General features: G+C 41.0%; 1 protein-coding gene across 6 annotated transcripts in view; it reads right to left on the bottom strand.

The window, feature by feature from the left end:
- Positions 1–18696, bottom strand: part of ACSL4 (acyl-CoA synthetase long chain family member 4) — a 49023-nt gene extending 30327 nt beyond the window's left edge. The window contains exons 1-7 of one of the 6 annotated variants that reach the window (XM_082262590.1): positions 18629–18696; positions 10228–10467; positions 9574–9751; positions 6269–6378; positions 6037–6175; positions 5062–5212; positions 3101–3224 (exon numbers count right to left, since the gene is read on the bottom strand). In XM_082262590.1, coding sequence (XP_082118716.1) covers positions 3101–3224; positions 5062–5212; positions 6037–6175; positions 6269–6378; positions 9574–9751; positions 10228–10455 — 930 coding nt within the window. In that variant the 5' untranslated portion in view covers positions 10456–10467; positions 18629–18696. Of the gene's footprint in view, positions 1–3100; positions 3225–5061; positions 5213–6036; positions 6176–6268; positions 6379–9573; positions 9752–10227; positions 10771–18628 lie in introns of all 6 variants that reach the window. The other 5 variants (XM_082262589.1, XM_082262592.1, XM_082262593.1 and 2 more) reach the window with 5 other exon arrangements.
- Positions 18697–22621: the final 3925 nt, after the last annotated feature.

The following is a 22621-nucleotide window of genomic DNA, read 5'->3' as shown; positions in this document are numbered from 1 at the left end:
CACCTTTGCCAGAAAAAACAAAAAAAAAAAAAAAGTTTTTTTATGTGTCTCCCCCTAGCGCAATAGCGCCCCTCAGAGTACCTGCTTCTCGATCCCCACAGAGAGAGAGAGGGACCCCCAAGGCTCACCAACCGATGCAGTGAAGTTTCCAACCAACTGCAGTCAGCGTCTGTCTTTTACAGACTGGAAGGAGCTGTTGCTTTTTCCCGGGTAGAAGGACGTGGCTCCGCCCCCTGTGTACGCCTTCCAGCGTTCCCAGCTCTCCACGAGGTAGCTGGGCTCATGAAACATGGCCGCCCCCATACAAGAGACAATAGACTCCAAAAACATGGCGGCCGGCGTGACCTGAGGACATACATGCACCTGGTCTACGGCAAAATGGCGGCGGACCGCCGAAATCGTTTTCCCAGCACATCCACCTGCATCTCTGCTAAGTGGCGATTTATTGATCTACAGGAGATACACTACAAATAAGGTAGGATTATACCTCCTATGTCTGCTGTAATGCTACAGTCTGCTGGGTAGAGTGTTAGCTCTCAAACCAAGTCCACTTCCCACCAAACACATACTGTATTTACAAGGGGGACTTTTAGTGTCAGATATATACTGACCATGTATGGAGGGGCCCATAATTCATACTGCCTCATAACAAGGAAAGAAAAAAGGGAACGTTTACTCACCATACCGAACCGACAGGCACCCTCTCTTCACAATACCCTCTCCACCGGGGTGGGGGGTTGTGGACCACTCCGGACGCCTCGACTCTCTGGTTCCTGGCGTCCAAGCGAGACTTTTAACTCGCAAGGTCAGTCCCTCCACTGGGACTCCGTCGCGGCCGACCCAGCGCGGAGCTCTGGTCTGCACGCGCTCGTAGGCAGAAACCGGGGTGACCACTGGATCTCAACACCCAGCCCGTCGCCCGGCCCCGCATACTTACTTGAATGTGTCGCGGCCGACCAAGCGCAATGCAATGGTCTGCGCGCACTCGTAGGCCGGCTGGGGTGACCACTAGTGTCGCCCAGTCTGGCGTATTTGCTTGAAGATCTCACAGGAAAAAAAACACTGGAGAAAAACTGCCTAAAAAAAAAAAAAAAAAAAAATTTTTTTTAAAGAAAAAATCTTGCCAGGACCAAAAAGATCCCAGCAAGGAACTTAGGTCCTTACTCCTGACTAGACAGAAAAAAACTGATTCCCTGTAGCAGAGAGAGGGAGGATATACCCTCAGGGACTGCCCCCAAGGTGGAGCCAGAACGTTTTGTCTTTCTGCCTAGTCCTACTCCTGCGGAGACAACCTAACCCAGCTCTTGAGAATCAAGAAGACTACGTCTGTCAATGAGCGATAGAGAAAGTTTGTCACTGAATAATGATAGCAGTTTTGTGGTTTGAAAGTAGGGTTTTGGTTTAAAAAAAAAAAAAATGGTTTGCGCAGCCACCATTTTTAATCTTATTTTGTTTGCAACAGTGGGAACAATTATTTGGTTTCAGCCATCAGACACAAGTTAGAAGTGAGAGACACATTAGGTTAGGGAGCGTGGGATAATGCACAGCTGTTTTATGGGTTAAGTGGTGGAGATTTCTTTAGAGTGGAGATTTTATCACATATTGAATGAATCTTATTTTTGAAATGATTGGCAAGCTCCTGGGGAGTGAGTTCTTGGAATTCATACCGATAGAGGAATAAGGCAGCAGATAAAAAGGGACACTTTGTGCTCTTAATTGAGACACATACACACTATACAGGGATATGCTTACTTCATATTTCATGTCTTCAGTTTACAACCACTTTAATGCAGTACACCTTCACACACAGAAATGCACTGCATTAACAAGAGGCATCATTTGTGGGTACAATGGCTTCAGTGCCTTTGGTAGCCAGGTCCTCTACATTTTGACACCAGATAAGTTTGTCTGTCTCACCCAAATGGGGACCCCCTTAAGATGTAAACCATTTATTGGTTGAAAACCCAATGTTTTCTTTTTTCACATTACAATATCTCTTGCCTTTTAGCCAGGGAACAGAACAGAACAGAAATGAGGTGAGGTGACAGACTTCTGCTTGACAGGAAGCGGAGACAGAAGAGATCAGAAAACACCCTTCACAATTATTACCCAAATCAGAACACGTGGACTAATTAAAAGAACACCTTCACAGCACACTTGCCCAGAGAGAAACATTACAGCAGAATTCTCTACTATTTGCATAATCCGCCCAACCTGCCTTTCCCTAGAGTTTTATTTCAACACAGACTAAAAAGGTGGAGTAATAAGTAAACCAATTATGAAAATCACAGTTTAAAAAATAAATAAAAAAAAAAAAAAAAACAAGACTAAACCTGTACCGGAAACATGAGTGATAAAGGCTCCCAATACATCTGCTGTGCGAATAGGAACAAAGACGTTAAAGCGGAACTTCACTCTCAATCAGCATGGACTATTTGTAATTCTCATTCTGCTAGCATTAGTAAATAAGATAGGAAAGTAATTCACATTTGCTTGTTTGAAACTTTTTTTTTTTTTTCATATTTCTTTAATTTCTTCCTGGTTTCCAGGCCTAGGCAAATTATGTTATACATCCCAGGAGTCTTCAGGAGGGGTTTTCTGAGATAAGCACATCCTCCTGCCTGAGCTAAGGGCAGATGGATTCGAGGAAGTAAATACTACATGCATCATCTACCATTATTCAAGATTCATTATCCTCAGAGTTCTTTGCCATGTTGGACTTCCAGTGACCAGTATGAGAGCGTGAGAGCGATAACACCAAATTTAAACACACCTGTGACCTTGTAACACTAAGGAGTCACATGACACCGGGGAGGGAAATTGGCTAATTGGGCCCAATTTGGACATTTTAACTTAGGGGTGTACTCACTTTTGTTGCCAGTGGTTTAGGAAATGAATGGTTGTGTGGAGTTATTTTGAGTGGAAAGCAAATTTACACTGTTATACAAGCTGTACACCCACTTCTTTACATTGTAGCAAAGTGTTTTTTTTTTTTTTAATGTGGTGTCGCATGAAAAGATATAATAAAATATTTACTAAAATGTGACGGGTGTACTCACTTTTGTGAGATACTCTTATCTTAGCAGCAGTGTATTTTTACCTGGTCTGACAGCGTTAGCGGAGAGGAATAGCCAATCCTGCATCCATAAGTTACGCAGGATATCTCTGCAGTCATCTCCAGAACATGCGCCAAAGGCAAGTATCCGATGTAGGTGTCTTTTGGCCTAAAAAAGAAAGAAAAAAAAAAAAAAAATCAGTGTTGTTATGAAGATCTATTTCTTCTCCTTTTAGGGTATTTGCACATGTTACTGAAGCTTTGAACATCAGTATTCATGGCCAAATGTCTTACGGTTATTTTGTGCGTATTTCCACGTACATGCGTAAAGTAATTCTAGTTCCCAGATTCAAAATGTAAACCTCTTTAAATCAACATTTATCCCATATAAGTACGCAAAATACTGATGACTCGGATTTCTTTTCTATATACAGTATGTAGCACATGTTCACACACGTGTACAGGCACATTAAAAACAAGCTGCATTCGGCACTGGATTTCCCCGAGGGCACCTCTGGTTAAAGAGTGGATTGCCGCAATGGGTGACACGCTACGTTTAGAAAAATATATATACCAACATAGGGGTAACCCTGGAAAATTTGAAGCACTATGGGCCCCGTGGTTGGCTGTCCCGGGCCTGGCCCCGGTGGACCTGGTCCTTAATAATCTTATAGCTGGGGTGGTCTGAGTTTTGGAGGGCCGGTCACGCTGAATTCTGTTTCCATTCAAACCTCCGCATTTGTGCTCATTGAGGGGGGGTGGAGCGGTGTGGGCGGCTAAACGCCTGTTCCACTATTTTTGTGATGGGTAGGTTGCATTACTTGAGTTGTGGCTATGCTAATGCTGTATGTTGTCCATAAATGCTTGTGGGCATTGCGGGGTGTGCGGGGTGTGCTCTGGACTCTGTTGTTTTGTTTCTGTTTGAACTTTCTAATAAAGTTTTCTCTTCATTTAAAAAAAAAACAAGCTGCATTAACAACAAAAAAAACACAGGAGGTCTTTAGGCCTGAAAGCACGGAGGTATTCTAGCCTCTAGAAATTCCACATTAAAAGAATAAACAAAGTTAACACTGATCTCCAAGTTTCCTGTCACTTTGGACCAAGCAAACCATTTCCTTTCCCACATTACCGGATTGTGGCAGTGAGACAGGACTGCTCGTCTCACACCTGGAACAAAACAGTCTCTCTCAGCCAGAAGCCAGCACTGTGTACTGTATGTAGCTAAAGCTATACAGTTCATGCAGCACTTCACGCCATTGCAGCACTTAGTGAAGGAAATAGTTAGTGTGGACTAGCTTGGTCCAAAAACAATCAATTCAAAGTGACAGGAAACATCGAGATCAGCTTCAAGTCTGTACTATTATAGAGCAGGCAACGGATTTTCCTTTACAAGAAGAAAAAAGGCAAAAAAGGGCAGGTATTTTACGCTGTTTTTTGTTTTTTTTTTTGCATTTAACTAAAAAACGTCTACATTTTTCTACAACAGTCATAAAAAACAGGACTGAGAAAAATCTAATTTGTCTATTTTTGCACATCAATGTGTAATAAAATTCTCAGCAGCAAGCTACATCAGCAATGCAGATCGTCTTACATCATACTATGCTGCATACAGAATGCAGATGTCTTCTGAGTTTTTAAATACCATTTCGGATTTGTGAGGAAAAGTAATTGCTTAAACACATTGCCCCAAAATGCAGCATTATGGAGAAAGCCTAAACAGAATACACACACACTTATGAGCAGGTAATAAGCTTCAGCTCTACTTTGAAACTTGTTGAATGCCTACTAGCAGCTTACTTAAAGTGATAACCAGCACTCTATTATCCATGTTTAATCTAAACAGGGTTATTTAAAGGCTTTAAGAAAGCTGCATAAAGTTTGTTGCAAGCTTTGCTGTGCACATTGCTCTAAAAAGAATAAAAAAAAAAAAAAAAACACCACAACTGCCACTGGTACAAGGTCTAAGGATTAAAACGTAAACTGCACTGTCAGAGGTGGATATTTACCCAAGGCCAGGTATCCGTTCACACTGCCCAGCCATGCCAGCTATTAGGTTGCTGTGAATCATCATTACTCCTTTGGGTTTGCCTGTGGAGCCACTTGTATACATGACAACAGCAAGGTCTGTAGGAAGAGGTCTGCATGGAGGGTTGTTCACTGCGGATCAAAAATTATCAATCAATGACTAGGAAGGCAATATGCTATTACTACATATTCATTGTTGGAAGAATGCTCAGGGGACTTATGAAATCTACGATTATTTAGAATTAAAAAATTAAAAAAAAAAAAAAAAAAAATCACAGAAGATGATGTAAAAGTAATCAGCTAAAAGGTAATTATAAATTGGTAAGGCTATTATCTTAGAGACTATGATATTGAGGAGAGTAAAGTAGGGCATCTTACAAGCATGCCCATTTGTAGGGCTACTTGTTATGTTCCTCATTTGAAACATGGAATTACTTTTTGCTTCTGGATCATTAAGACGCGCCAAAACTCTATATACCAGTGATGGTGAACCTTGGCACCTCAGATGTTTTGGAACTACAATTCCCATGATGCTCAACTACACTGCAGAGTGCATGAGCATCATGGGAAATGTGGTTTTAAAACATCTGGGGTGCCAAGGTTCACCATCACTGGTATATACTATGGATGACGCAAACCTCTACCCCCACGCACAAATGTTTATCTTCTTTGTGCAGCACGGCCCAGGAAAGAGCTAGTGCTGGAAAGGTTTCACCACTGGCTCTTCCTTTTAGTGTTCATGCGTACTACGACCTTATTCATTACAACCCGTACTCTGCTTCTAGCAGTCCAACAGAATAGAGCTTACCCACAGGAATGAATGGGGGCCATGGCATGCATGCATGCAAAGTAATAGGATGCATTTGCTGAAAAGGCTGTGAATCACTGTAGGAAAGTATGTATTTGAGCTGGTGGGCTGCATTCTGCTGCTTTAAATGACAAATATACATACTCACAATTCTCAGGTTTGGCACCCAGATCTTCTACTGCCTCCATATTATGGATCTGCAGGCCTGCTGGATATTCTGATAGTTCTATGGTTTTCTTGCCAACATAGATTATGTTTTTAATGTTGTTGATTTGTGACAGCGCACCCTAGCAAAAAAAGGAAAAAAAAAAAAAGTTTGGTGAGAATGGGAAGGTGATGAGGGCATAGACATAATATCATACAGTACATTAAATACACACCTTGAGCTTTGTCTCCAGCAACTCAGCACTAGTAATGAGATGTGTGGCTCCCGATTCATTGAGGCCATACGTCACTGCATCTTCACCAAGTGTAGCATATAATGTAACCACTAAAAAGGAAACACAAACAAGGTCAAGCTGAACCCTTTCTTATAATCTCCCAAACCAAAAATAAAATCAACTTTAGCCTGCGCCTGAGAAGAGTGTAAAGCTGGCTAAATGAGGACTGGACAAATGCAGTTCGAAAGTACTTAAATTGTATTTAATTCTAAAATCAAATGTTAAATGTGAGGTCATTTCCTGAACAAAAACATTTACTGTTGCAGACTCACTTGAGAAAAATTCTCCTATCATTAGTGATTAGAAAATTGAACAAATCTTCTTAAATTAATTTCCAAAGAAATGTTACTAGTGTATAGCCAGCTTTAAGCCAGTCAAGTCAGCCAGTGCAATTTTCTTTCCTGAGATTACAGACTGGGGGGGGGGGGGGACCCGGCTGGGGGAACGCACAGTGATCATTGCTAGCAGCTGTAGCCTACCCACACATAGGTGGAATCTAAGCCGCTCCCTGCTGAAAGGGCCAAGATTTGAACAGTCTATTGGCGGCTTTAGAGTATTACTGGTGTTTTTGAATACATTTTCTCCAGGCATTTTACAAGAGTTCTAGCAGTTTTATAGAAGGGGAGTTCTTTAAGCCTGAAAATGTACGTATTGCATCACGTACTTTGAGTGTAGGGCGACTGAGCTAACAAGTGTGAACAGGGACAACTAGAAAGAATGGAGGCTTAGACTAAGAACTGAATAGCAAGCCTTCCCTGTAGTCCTTGTAGACAGAGGTTAGAGATCCAAGCTGCAGGGTCATTATAAAGCTAATATTGCACAGCAGTACTTCATTACATGTTTATTCCACATCACAAACTGAGCTACAGGACACCACCACGTACCTAACCAAAAGAGAAGGTGAAATTCTAGGAGGTTTCTCAGACCACCTAGAGAAAAGAAGGCCAGCAAGTCATAGAAAAATAGACCGTAGTCAAGTCTGACCAGTTTTTGTCTTGTACAGATTCTGTATTTTTTTTCCATTTGTTTTTTTGTATAGATCTGGGTTTGTCCCAATCAGGTTTGAAGCCATATAATGTTAACTGGCTCACTACCGCTACTGGAAGTTTATTCCAAGCATCAACTACCCCTTCAGCAAAATACTTCCTAAGATTAGATTTAAATTTTCCTCTAGTTAATTCCAGTGTTCAGCAAGTACACAAAAATTGTAATTTAAAAACAAATTCTGTCCAGAACTGCTTCAAACAAAAATTAAATTCTGAAAAGGTCTCTGGGCATATAACATTTCATAAACAGCCATCCAATTCTTCTAAGTACACAAGTTTATTCTAATAAGGAATTACAGAACATAAGTAAAGGTTTGACAAGCACCCAGAGGCAAGAATTATATATTCTAGGTGTTGTACCAGTTGAAACAGATCTCGGTTCCCCATTCCTGAGCTACTTAAAAGTTTATTTCCAACTCCATCCATTTTTTTTGGTTTTGGTTACAATGGTAAAGGGTTAGGTCCTCAGCCAAGTTTTCCATTGCTATGTCTCAACTAAGATTTCCACCAGCTTTTTTGTTCAACAAGCTTCAAAATCTCCATGTGCAAAAACACTGCCCCTAAATTTCAGTGTCATATTTGCTGTGCTATAGTCAGATCACACATAGCAACTGTGGTGTGTGACATTGCATGCAGCATCTTTTTGCAAAATATCAGCTTAATAAAAAGGGAAAATCATTTTAAGATAAAGCACATTGCTTTTGTGCAGAAAGCCTGCAACAATATCTTTATTTTAGAAGAATGAGGAACTTTGTGGAAACGACTGTAGTTCTGAAAGCAAATACAAGAAGTCAGGCAAACTACCAGCAATAAATATGGATTCTTTAGAATATTTCTCCGAGTATAGTTCAATGCATCTTGCTATCAGAGGACATTCACTAAAAATAAGGAGGGTCAGTAAGAATTTTGTTGCCAGGTGACACTGTGGAAATAGACTGCTTTGCAGCAGATGGACATTTCAAGAACTAGCTTTATTACTCTACGCAAAATTCAAAAGCAATTCCAGGCAATAGGAGAAAGCAATCAGAGCTAGTAATGCTATCGAGTGAACACTGTAAATCTACTAAAATCAGGACATTTAGTTCTCCTTAGTGTAAGTTCTCTGTAATCAACTGCACCAGAACTGCACTCCGAGCCAAAAGTCTTCCTTAGGCAGCAGAAAAATGTGACTTCCTGTGCTCTCTCAGTATGACCATTACTAATGTAAGAGCTGCAGAGGTGTTCCTAAATCCAGGATAAAAACCACAAAAAACCTAAAGCCAAAAGGTAAACCTGCTTGTAATTTGTCCTCCCTGGTCCCTCCCATCCCCTCTAGCGGTGTGCTAATGACAATTATAAAAATATATATATATATATATATATATATATATATATATATATATATATATATATATATATATATATATATATATATATATATATATATATATCAGAACACAATAGAACAACAGGGGAGATCACCGTACTGATGTTAGATGGCTCGTAAAGCTGCTCTGACCACAGCGGACAATTTTATTTTCCCATTCAGTCCTGCTGGGTTGAACGAAAAAAAAAAAAAAAAAAGGGAGACCAGAAGCACCTTCAGTACTCTTGATGCAACCAAGTGGGCTGGGTCTTCAGAGAGCCTTTGCAAATATCAAAAGTTGCATTCCTAGTCAGACTGCCCTAGGTAATGCCCACATGTAATGATCAAAAGAAATTAAATCAAATGATAGAAAGATGCAGGTCAAGGCTGGGGTGTAATGTCCTAGATAACGCTGGACGTCTTTCTGTCAGGAAATGTAGCAGGTTCTATCAGACTTGCAGCAGCTTCTAATGCACACTGGGAGAAGCTCATAGTATGCAATGAAACCAGAGAAAGCTATTTTAGTACTGGTAAAGGAGCCGATACAACTGTGCAAGAGTATAAAAAGGTAAGGCTGGGGTTCAGCTTTTAATTTATATTTATCAAATCTCCTTGGGCTTACATGTAGAATATTCTGTAATCCATGTAACTGACCAAATCGGTAAATACAAACTTAAAACTTTTACATTATCGCTACAGTAAGCTGCATCCACTGGAATATTATCCCCCACCATTAAGAATTTCTGCTAACAAACTGGGTTACTGAACTCTGTATAGTGTTCTTTGAATTATTAGAGAACTGCTTGTATCGGAGTTTTGTTGGGTGTTGTAGAAATCATGTGCAGTATACTTACATGGGAAATTGTATCTAAAGCATGCTTGAGCAGTTATCATCCATTCAGCTCTAGTTTCACAGAAAATTGCAACTGTGCTCCGTGGCTTCAGACCCAGTGCAGCCAACCCACTTCCAAGATGGTTGACTCGGGTATTCACTTCTTCATAACTTAACCATTTATACTCCCCTAAAATTAGCTGTAAGAGAAAGTTAACAATGGTGTTAAAAATTGTACAGCTTATCATGAATATACCATACTAAAAAGGCAGCAATGAGTGTACTCTATCACCTTTCAGCCCTAAATACAAAAATCATTACGAAGTTGTGACAAAGTGGTACTTGGCAAAAATCAAAATGTTATGGTGGGATTGTGGAAGCCTAAAGCCAATACAAATGTACAACCTTACAGACTATTAACAAGCCCTTAGGGATTAGAACTTTAGACATGTTATAAATACCCATACAGGTGGCACAAGTCAGTCACATACTAATCTGGTTTCGAAGCAAATGCCAGATGCTGTATAAATCGTACATAAAGTAAATTGCCGCTTGCATTTTCAAGAGACAGACAGATAGTATATGGTACTTTTAGGTTGCAGTTAGTGCTGTTGACATTTTGGGGTCCACCACATAATTTAGACATTTTAGAAAAAAAAAAAAAAAGGAGAACTACCTTCTTGAAGACTTTGCCATTCGGTTGCTTCTCATTTTCTTCATTTAGCAGCTCTCTTGTGCCCAGACAGTCTTTCGTGCCAAACTTGGCCACAGCATGTTGAAACAGTTTGTCTAGAGTGTCTGCTCCTGGAAGGTCTATGGTGGCCAGTGAATCGAAGTGGCTGACAGCCCGATAAGGACTTCCGGGTACATCCGAGACAGGTTTAGCTTTTAATCTTTTTGCCATAGCTTTCTTCTTCTTTGCATTGGTGAGAAGATACCATGGTAGAAATGTAAGAGTGCTGTACACAAACATTAACAGGTAGACAGGCAGCAAGACAAAGGTGTACACTTCTGCTTTAAGCTTCATGGTGAGGGTATTAAAGTACAGGTGTGCTGTGCTCGTCTCAAAGCAATATTCTTTGGGCTCTTAAGGCAACCGTGTAAAGCAGAGGCAGCAGTTGTTACCCAAGGCAGCAGTACAAGAACAAAAGCATTACGTATCGCTGTGCATGAACAGCAAGACTACTGTTAACCTTTGGAAGCCAGGGATTGTGAGACTCTGTGCAGCCAGCCAGAAAGCAGAAAAGAAGAGGGAAGAAGTTAGTACACCGGCAAGTGAGACCTCAGTGCCCATTAAAAACACATAACAGAAGAGGTGAGGGATGCCAACATAACCAGAATGTACTACAATTAAAACTAGCAGAAGCTGTTTCTTTGCAGCAACGTTTTGCCCATATTTACACTTGATGGTGCTGTCCCACTTCCCATTTGTTTCTTTATATGCTCCTGTAAATGGTGGAGGAGGTAAAAAGGAAATAACCACACATTCAAAGTAGGGACAAATATTGACAAACATTTGCCAAATATTTATTCTAAATTCTGACAAAATGTAGAAATTAAAAATCAAGTTTAACCAATGTGGTACCTAAAGTTACTCATACAGATCAAGCATGTCTCGATTTGGTCATCCATGGTGGCTAATTCAGCTAGAATCTTTGACCTTTAACTCAAAGCCAACAATGTGTAAAGTCATGGATCTCATCCTCTAATCTAACCATTTTATATCCAAGTAGACCTAAAGCTGGGTACACTAGTAGAACATTTTTGTGCTTTAGGAAGTCTTTGATTTTCTAAAGGTTAGTCGGGTCAAAACGACTTTAGTTCTTGACCTTAGCGATTAGATAATTCAAAGTAGCAGGATGAAAAATTAGTCTAGAAAAAACAGTGAGTGTGGTTTTTGTTTAGGACCATTCACTACAAAATCAAATGTGAAAGGCAAAAGAAATTTCAAACTAGGACATTTGTCAAGCAATCAAATGTACTGAGAATTTGTGTGTATTGAAAGTTTAAGTTTTAAAAAAGTCATGCTCTGATTACTGGTCAATTATACGTCCATTAGATCTAAAGCCGGCCCCCATACATGGATCAAAATTCAGCCAGTTCAGCGGGGAATTGGCCAAATCACGATCCATATATTGGCAGGCTGGTTGTACAGAAGTAGATCTATCGATTGACTTCTGTACATCCAGCCTGTCAGGAAGTCTCCCCACTGTCAGGATACAATGACACAGTGGTGAGGATTTCCCCCATCCACATTGAATGTGTGTATTGGGGGGGGGGGGGGGGTGAGTCGAGTGATTTTTTTTTTCAACCCACCCAAAAAAAAAAAGTGTAATCTACGAACTGCTTAAAAAATAAAAACATCTTCCTCTGCAGATAATCCTTTCACAGATGCCTTAAAGTGGTTGTAAACATCAGACATGAAATGTGAACAAAACCTATCCCTCTATAGTGTCTCAATTAGGAACTCCAAGTGTTATTTCTGTCTGCTGCTTCGTTCCTCTATCAGCATACATTTTCCTGACACCAAGAGAAAAATTGTGTCATGGGAGGAATTTCCGGCTGATTGACAGCCTCAGCTCTGTTTTTGTGTCGAGGGGGATGTGTCCCTTCCCTCCAATCAGCGGTCAGAGATTTCATCACTGATTTCTGCAGAGTTTAACTTCAGCTCTCTGCCCCCTTTTTCGCAACTCTGAGAAGCTTTAAAAATTCAGCACCTTTAATGGCTGTAGAGAAGAGAGGGCTGCAGATAGACAGGTATAACTTATGTAGGAGGATAGGTTTCATCTCTATCACCTGAGGCCAGTCATTTCACTGGGTATATGTAAGGGTTTTCAAATTACAACCACTTTAAAGTATTTTCGCACACAAGAGTCTGAATCTAAAAAAAAATGTTAAATTTCATGTTAGTTTTAAACATGCTCTGGATGTTAACATGCATTTATGCACTTCCATATTGAAGGATTTCTAAACATGGTAGTGCTAAAGTAGTAGCAAACAATGGAAGTTTTGAGACATCGTTATATTTCAGGTACATAAACAAACCAGGGCAAGGTCTGCCTAAAGCTGCCTTGCCCCTGTAGGGAGGGAGTTAATAGAACATTCCTGTGCATGCATGTGAAGTAATCCCACACTGGATAGCAGATGTAGTTTTTCCCCACAATGTGTAAATATGTCCTCTCTCTTCCTTGCAGATGTTTACTTGTGATTCACTCCCACATCTGTACTCTTTACCAGAGAGTGGGGATACATTTTACAGAAAGCTACAAGTGTATACATAAGTAGGCTTAGCTAATAAGAGCAAGGAACAACGTGAAACCATCGGGTCTAAACAGACTTCACTGTTCACGGAGCATTGACCCAACTTTAGGAATTATTTTTTTTGCTTATACTGTAGATCAAATCCACAATTCACGTATAAGATCCTCATTAGCTGAAAACTGCTGTCATTTAATTTAGCATGCTCAATAAACGTGGAATATGCCACGATGACATCAAGCCACTGGATTAACTTTTGTGAGTCAGAACCCTACATTGCCTGACTACAAAGCCCCAAAGTGAGTTAGGGCTCTTTCACACGGTCCGCCTCTGTAGGCGGATCCGTGCTGCTCAGCGGGGATCGATCCGCGATCCCCGCTGAGCCGGCAGATGACAGCTCCATCCCCGCTTGCAGTGCGGAGAGGGAGGTGTCACAGCCCCCGCTGCTCTCTATGGGGAAATCGGTTGAGAGCGGACCGCCTGTCCGCTCTCATCCGATCCGATCCCCAGGACGGATGGAAAAAAGGGTTTCCATCCGTCCGGATTTCACGGACAGGATCGGATACGGATGGCAGCGGGTGTCAGCGGACATGTCACCGCTGACATCCGCTGCTCCATAGGGCTGAATGGGGCATCCGATCAGATCCGCCTAAAAAACTGACAGGCGGATCTGATCGGAACGCCCGTGTGAAAGAGCCCTTAGATCATACACAACTTTCTTACCTTTGGGAAAACAAAAACATACTGTGTTCATTTTTTTAATTCCTCTATGCACCTCTTATAGCTCCTTTGCATAGAAATTTTCTGGAGGACTACATCATACACCACTATATTAACAAAAATGATGGAAACCTAGGGTCTGTACCACACTGGTTAAAAGTAGATTTTTTTTTTCCTCACTACCAGAAGGGGAAAAAAAAAAAAATTTAAGAAAAATATTAAAATTAATCTAAAGCAATGAGCTTTGTAAAGTTCAAGCGATAGTTACACCAGGTAGTTAGAAAATAGTTTGCAACATGAAAAAAAAAAAAAAAAATAATATTCTTATGATCTGGTTACGCTAGTCATCCCAACATCTAATATTTACATAAAAAAAAAAAAAAATGCACACTACAAATAAAGGCATTAGTATGAAACGCATACAAAACCTAGCACATCACACGGAAAAAGCACACGAAAGTTTGGAAGATAGCCACATCCCACCCGGTTAGGACAGATGCCAGTCAGCAAAGGATAGCTAGTGGATTAGTAGAAGTTTAACACCCTTAGTGATCATGCATTACATCTGAATTCAGCCCGTTAACTGCAGGCAACACTGCAGAATATAAAATGCCCTACTTCATAGTGTTTCATATCAAATTAACCCCAAAACTACTACAAAATGCATGACTGTCCACATGGGATACAGCTAAAGACAACTGCAAACAACTGAGTATTTTTTGTAAATAGAAGACCAATTCAAACTAAGTTAGTATGAAAGGCCAAGCACAGCCAAATCAAACTTCTATATTTTTTATTTTAAGCAATATTAAATCCAAAAGAGTCAACATTTTTTATATTGCAGCTTACAAATTATTAGGTTTGATGGCTAAATTAGTTTTCTTTTTTAGGCTCTATTTCCTTAATTAGGCTTGTTTTCCTGTCCTACAGGCCCGCAAACATAACTGTCTTTAAGGTGGATACCACCAGACTCAGAACCTGCATGTAAAAATGGGAGAGAGAACTATCTGCGTGACAGCAGCTGGTGAATCACAACCTGTAGTTCCTGAAGTTTGTCCAGAGGAAGGATCACCCTGGTCAGAATTAGAATCAGGCCTAGGCAAATCTATTCCCTGGACAGGGATAGAGGGGACTTTAGGTAGTTCGGAAATCACCTGAACATTTGCAGGAATTAAATCCGCACAAGGAGACTCAGGACCCTAAAAAGGACAAGCTTTGTCCCCCTATTCTGGGTACTCCCAAAATAATAATTTTGTGGATCATCTTGACGCCCATGGATCTGTACTTGGATTGTAGATCTCCCGAGAGAAAAAAAAATAAAAAGGTGCAAGGAAGGAGAAAGAATTGCTAAGACCTGAGATCCCAGCCGGGAGCCTAGGTCCTTACTCCTGACTAGACAGATTAAAACTGATTACCTAGAGCAGAGAGGGGTTATATACCAAGCTGAGGACAGCCCATGGGCGTAGCCAGGTGTTTTTTGTTCTGCCTAGTCCTACTCCTGGAGGAGGCAATATAACCCAGTAGTTATGATTTATGGAGCACTGCGTCTGTCGAATCAAAAACTTGCAGTAACTGCAGTGTGAGCTAGAGTTTGGCTTCAATTTGTTAGAATATCGAAATCTAATAGTACATCCAACACTCCCCTCCCCCAGACTAACAATGTTTCTGTCCAAAATGTGCAACCTGTGCTCCTTCATCCAGAGTGGGGGCACTCTAATACTGGAGTTACTAGCCAGAACATCAAGAGAAAACAGGGGGGGGGGACACTAATGCAGCTGCTACATCTAAGGATTGGTAAGTTGAAATATTGCAAAATAAATTTTTGGATTTGGGTTTAATACCAATTTAAAGGTGGATGCAAAGATAGATATTAGGAGCTTTTAATCATTTAATTGCTACTAATGTCTCTAGATGACTTCAGCAGTGATCTATCTCTATTCAAGTGGAGGGCTTGAAAGATCAAAAATTGACTGGAAAGTAAACCTGCCAGCATCCAAAAAATGAATTCTTCATTTTCTAGATTTCAAATAAATAGATGTTAAAAAGCTGGCCCATTTTCCATCCTATATCCTTTGGCTGTTACCACACATGGCCAGCTCCATGACCCCAATACATCAGTATCAACATGCATCAACATGCTGTACATTTTCCTGCTACTTGTTGCTCTTGTGAGTGCAATTCTTTCATTCCATTACATTTTTATGGTTTTATTAATTACTCTATGGAGCGGTTGTATGGTTTCTCTCCCTAGATGTTAAAGGCTGTCATAAGTTAAATATGGGTGGTACCGCAGACTTATTTTTGAAGCTGCAGGCTTTACGATTACCACCCTCAACTTCACCCCTACTTACAGACCCTGCTCTGGAACAAGAATGCAGTCCGTAAAGTCTAGAATCCATTTATTCATGCTTGCTATTAACCTGTTGCCTTCGTAAACATATGTGTTGCAGCAAATGGGTGAGCTTCACCACCCACACATCACAGTGGCCAAGGTTTTGGTGTTGACTCCAGCACAGTGACCAAGCTATCAAAGACCGCTCTCTGCGGTCCCCACTACTGATCGATAGCCAGGAGGGACTGACTCTCAATCATAGTGGTTATATTATCACTCGTCCTTCACATCTCCTGGGCATCCAGACCATATTAACCACTTGCCGACCGCCGCACGACTATCTACGTGGGCGGTCAGCCCCTCACAGGCAAAGTGACGTAGGTCTACGTCGCTCGCCTGTGAGGGTTTAGGGAGCGAGCGCGCGCCGCCGGAGGCGCGCTCCCGCTCCCGCGTGGTCACGGACCCCCCCGCGCGTGTGACCGGCGGACCCGATCGCCGCCGGCCACTCTGCGATCGTCGGGGGAGAGGGAGAAAGTCAGGCAGCTTGTGTAAACAAGCTGCCTGTCATTCTCCTCTCTGTATGAGAGATGATCACATGGATCTACTATGTAGATCCATTGATCACTCTGCATACAGTTGAAGCCCCAGCCAATCACAGTTAGAAGCACGCCCCTAGGGACACACACAGCCCCTCCCTCTCAAATAAAGTTAACCCCTTCACTACCAGTGTATTTTTACAGTAACAGTGCATATATATAGCACTGATTACTGTAGAAATGTCACTGGTAACCCCAAAAGTGTCAAAAATGTCAGTCAAGGGTCCGATCTGTCCGCCGCATTGTCGCAGTACCGCAAAAAAAATCGCAGATCGCCGCCATTACGCGTTAAAAAAAAAAACAACAAAAATGACAAAAATCTTTCCCTTTGTTAGTAAACGCAATAACTTTTGCGCAAACCAATCAAAATACGCTTTTTGCGATTTTTTTTACCAAACATAGGTAGCATAAAACAAATTGGCCGAAAATATTAAAAAATTTTGATTTTTACATTTATTTTTGGGGGAATTTCATATAAAAAAAAGGGAAAAATATTGCTATTTTTGCAAAATTTACGCTCTTTTTTTGTTTATAGCGCGTGATCAAAAAATCGCACAGGTGATCAAATACCGCCAAAAGAAAGCTCTGTTTGTGGGAAAAAAAGGACGCCAAATTCGTTTAGGTACAGCGTCGCACGACCGCGCAATTGTCCGTTAAAGTCACGCAGTGCCGAATCGCAAAATACCCCCTGGTCAGGAAGGGGGTAAAATCTTCCGGGGCTTAAGTGGTTAAAGGAATGCCGAGGCAAGGCAGGAAGGGGTTAATGAATTCTTATGTAGGGAAGAATAGGGATGACCAGCCAGATGATTGCGCCATTAACAAACCAGCAATTGCAGCTCCCATATTATCCTGGCAGAAACTGGTTCCTTTTGTTGGGTTTTCCTTCAGGTTGGCCATACAAGCAATTGTAGGAAAGAAATGTGCTCAATTATCCCATCAACACAGAGTTGATGCGGGAATCCCTCCTACCAAGCCATTGTCTTCTCCCGGCAGGGGAGCAGAAGAGGGTGGGGGAAGCCCACCCTGCTATAGCCGCTATCGATCATCACAGACAATATGCGGCAGGCTGGTTGTACCCAAGTTCAACGATCAAGCCTGCCCACACACGATTTGAATCTCATCTGGCTCCTGCTGAACCAGCCAAGATTGTATATGGCCTACTTTCCTCTGGTCTTCGTGGTCCTTCAAAGTGCATTGTTCTGCTTAGGGCCTTTTAAATTTTTTTTTTTTTTTTTTAAAAAGCTAAATGCCTGTGCTGCATAGAGCACATAGCGCACTGTAGGAAATTCAATTAAGCCTAATACACACGGGCCAAATGTCGGGCGGCATCTGCCTGTGTGTACTGAAGTTGGTTTGGCCGACTGAAAGTACTGACTGGAGTGTCCTGGCGGGGGAGCCATGTCAGAACACAAGAGAACAGCAGGGAGATCGCTGTACCAATGTCATATAGTTAGTACAGAGGCTCATTCTGAGCTGTCAGGTTTTTTTTTGTTTAGCCCTGCTGGGTTGAAAAAAAAAAAAAAAAAAAACGACTAGTGTGTACTAGGCTTTAACAAAGGCAAGGCAAAGAACAATGACGTGCAAAGTGCAATTACCCATAGCCAACATGTAATATGATCAGTAATCAGCCACCATAGATTACTGAACTTTGCAAGTGGTTTGTAAGCAAACACCTATATACGTGGCCATTTCACAACACATTTCCATAGAGCACAGCAAGAAAAACCTGTTCTAGTGTAGGATGCTCCATTATGATTGCAACTGATAGCATTTTTATGCAAATAATATCAAAATCCTTTAAAAACAAAAAGACAAAACCAACAATACAGCAGCCTTTCTCAAAATTGTTATGGTGCCTTAGTAACCACCCTCCCAGAGAAAACCCAGAAAATGATTATACCTACAGTTCATTAGTGTGATCAGTAGGTTGGAGGAGAGCGGCTTAAATAAAAAGAATCAAGAATATACAGTGTAGGTAGGATATCATGTTGCCTCTTCTCTCTCAAGGAACCCCTAAAAAAAACCTCTAGTGGAACCCCCAGGATACACCGAACACTGGTTGAGAAAGGCTGCTATTCAGAAAATAGAAACAGCAGATTTCACAATGTCTGGTTTCATTATAAAGCTGTGAAAATGATAGCCCAAACAGATTATGGAATAAAGTAATTTACCTACTGAACCTTCAGTACGAAATCTTCAGATTGTAACAGATTCTGCAGTTAAGAGGGAAAAAAAAAAATTAGAACTGTATGAAAAGTTGCACAACATACCCACAGGAGTCTATATAAGTAAATAAATCAAACACATGACTTGGGGCAAATTCACTTTGTAAATATTAGACATTCATTCAATAATGTCAGGTCAGTCAGTCCCAACAATGTTATCCTTACAAATATGTGATATCAAAAGTAAACAACACTATCAGGTAATATTTAACTCTCTGGCTGCAATGAATAGACCTCTAGATCGCTGCAGTGCAGCTCACAAGAAAGAAAGAAAAATAAAACTATCGCAAAGTCTCTTGTCCATGTGGTTCTTACTGGACATTCAAGTTTGTCAGGGGAAGTTCCACAACCTAGAATTGCCAGAAGCTTATTCAAGGTTATAGTAATCTGCAAATCCTGAATGTAACAAAAAAAAAAAAAAAAAAAAAAGAGAGAAGGTTAGGGTGTATATTTAAGATCTCCATAATTACTGTGTATATACAAAAATGATTACTTGATTGTGAAGAAGGCCAGACTGTAGGAATGCCAAGTCTGGGCAGACTTTAGCCAGGCATGCCAAGCAAAACTCAGGCACATTAAACGTATAAAACCATTTATACAAGGCTTAGATAAAACAGGCATTTCAATACAAGCATGTAAAGCAAAACATTTGTACATGGTATCTGCTTAAATTTTAAAAAATGAGGCACATAAATTAAAATAGTCCAAGTAAATAATCCGGTTTCATTTATTTGCATAAAAACCTTCTTGAGTGAAAAATCTGTGCACAAGAGGCAATGAGCCCCCCCAACCCCATGTGTAAAATGTGCACAAGAGGCAATGAGTCCACCCAGCTCCATGTCTAAAATGTGTACAAGAGGCAATGAGTCCACCCAGCCCCCTGTGTAAAATGTGCACAAGAGGCAATGAGTCCACCCAGCCCCATGTGTATAATATGCACAAGAGGCAATGAGTCCACCCAGCCCCCTGTGTAAAATGTGCACAAGAGGCAATGAGTCCACCCAGCCCCCTGTGTAAAATGTGCACAAGAGGCAATGAGTCCACCCAGCCCCATGTGTAAAATATGCACAAGAGGCAATGAGTCCACCCAGCCCCATGTGTATAATATGCACAAGAGGCAATGAGTCCACCCAGCCCCATGTGTATAATATGCACAAGAGGCAATGAGTTCACCAAGCCCCATGTGTAAAATGTGCACAAGAGGCTATGGATCCACCCAGCCCCATGTGTATAATATGCACAAGAGGCAATGAGTCCACCCAGCCCCATGTGTATAATATGCACAAGAGGCAATGAGTCCACCCAGCCCCCTGTGTAAAATGTGCACAAGAGGCAATGAGTCCACACAGCCCCATGTGTAAAATGTGCACAAGAGGCCATGAGTCCACCCAGCCCCATGTGTATAATATGCACAAGAGGCCATGAGTCCACCCAGCCCCATGTGTATAATATGCACAAGAGGCAATGAGTCCACCCAGCCCCATGTGTATAATATGCATAAGAGGCAATGAGTTCACCAAGCCTCATGTGTAAAATGTGCACAAGAGGCAATGAGGACTGCCCCTCAAGCGTAAAATGTGCACATCAGGCAATAAGCAACCCGCCTCCCAATGTGTAAAATGTGCAAAAGAGGCAAGAGCTGCCCCCCCTCACCCATATGTAAAATGTGAATAAGAAACCCCTGAAGAGGGCTAAATGTTCTGGCGGGTCCTCCTGAGCCGTCAGTTTTTTTTTTTGCATTCAGCCATGCTGGGTGAACACAAAAAAATACTAGTGTGTACTAGGCTTTAACAAAGGCAAGGCAAAGAACAATGATGCGCAAAGTGCAGTGACCCATAGCCAGCAGCAGTTTAGAACTTTCACAATGGAATATGATCAGTCTGTGTGTACTAGGCTTTAATGTCTACAAGCGTGCACTGTAATTTTATTAACGATTCAGTAGTGTAAGGGATTCCAGACTGGGTAAAAATTGAACTGGTTTAGGTTGGATCTAGGAATACATTTGCCGCTTATTTAAACACAGTCAGAAAGGCCTTCAGTCATATGAAAGTTCCACAAATGTTTGTACGGCTGGATTAAGTTTTTTTTTCTTGTTTTTTTAAAGGTTTGACATTGCACATTTTGTAAAACCACATCTTAAAGTCTATGGGCATCCATAATGCACTATGAGCTATCCTTGACGGGGGGCCTATCAGAAAAAGACACTGGTCAGAAGAGACTTTGCATGAAGCCAGAAAGCTCTCAATACCCCAAGGTTAGGTAAGGACCAAGGACCCGTTCAATGAAATCTAAACAGAAATCTAATTTGTGAGCCAAACTTCTCTATGCTTCATCATGTTATGTTTTTCTCTGTTTAAACAGCGGACTTTGAAATTAACCCTGGACATTATGACCTTGGTCAAATTCTTAAAAAAAAAAAAAAAAATTTCCAAAAGCGCAAATAGCTTAATTTAATGCAGCAATGAAAAAAAGGAAAATGCTATCCATATGTGGTGCCATAAACCTAGACACTGCATTTCAAGGAGAAAAAAAAAAAGACCCAAAATAAAAAGCCATACAACAGCTGTCCAGGCCTGCCACGTCTATTTTCGTTTGGGTCAAGGTAAAAGAACGTGATCAGATCTTAGGCCCTGTTCACACCTGAGTGTTTTTCAGCTCGTAAAAAACGCTCATCTCTGAAGTCTCAAAACGTCCAACAAGCAAAATCCCATTACTTTCAATGGTCCCTGTTCACATCTTAACATTTTTTCGCCTGAAGCAAAATGCCTGATGCTCAAAAAAAGTACACAAGCTTCTTTTTTTTGGAAGATTACAAGCGTTTTTGTTGGATGTCAATGCCTGCCTCAAAACACCTGCAAAAAAACGCCTGAAAAAAGCCCAAAAAAAAAAAAAAAAAAAAAAACGCCTGAAAACAATACGCTCAGGTGTGAATGGAGCCCTAGCAAGCAATTTAACTTTGATTAAGAGGAACTGGTCATATTTGCAGGTATTATTGAAGGTGCATACTGATCCTTTCACTACTTGGAGGTTCACAGATGAACATCATAAAAGACTGCAATAAAAGCTACCATAATTCTCAGACTACCTTGGAGGCTTGGCCCAAGCAGAGTCTGGGGTACAGGTGCAAGGCAAGACTGGGGTACACCAGCATCGGGAGAGAGAGCAGAGTCATGTCTCCAAAGGGTTCCAGCCTATGTCCCTACCACCACACTCTGGGGAATGCTGAATACATGCTTACCCAATGATTCTGATTGGGCTCACTCTAGATGACCCATTCCCGTTTGATGCTGGCTTCCCAGTGAGTCTTCAGCAATGGCTTGGGTGACCAGGTAGCCTGTTTTCTACTGGTAATATGCCCTGATTAAGTCGATTTGTTGGAAGTTCAGTTTTATTCTATACATTACTAAATGGTGTTTTTATCTGTACGACCCAATTAACTGTTTTGTGCTTTTGAGTCAGAGATACAAATACAAGACAGTCTAACACAGGTGAAGTTCAAAAGATCAAATTCGTAAAAAAAAAAAAAAAAAAATAGTTTGCCATATGAAACTGGGGAATCGTGAATTTTGATTAGAGAAATGGTAATTTGCCAGTATTAACAGTAAAACAATTTTTCTGTGATAAAACAGATTTGGTTTTCATAATAGAGTAATATGAATAGGTTAGGGGGTACCAAAAGGTTAAACAGTGATTGAGGGCTCAGTTAATGTTAACCTCTAATGGTAAATGTACTTGCATCAAATTTCACACGCTTTCAAGACATTTCATGCCTGAAAATAACTTAACCCTCAAGTTAACCCTATGTTAGGGTAGTTTTTTTCTGTTTTAACATAAGTTACTATAGCAATTTGTTGAATTTTGTGTATAAAACCAATATGGCATCTGAAAAGGTATTTCTTGCCAGCTACACATAGAAACAAACCTTCCATTTATGAAAGC

Source organism: Pelophylax lessonae (assembly GCF_965119305.1).
Source record: "Pelophylax lessonae genome assembly, chromosome: 7".
Taxonomy (NCBI): Eukaryota; Metazoa; Chordata; class Amphibia; order Anura; family Ranidae; genus Pelophylax; species Pelophylax lessonae.
This window is presented reverse-complemented; position numbering and strand designations above follow the sequence as displayed.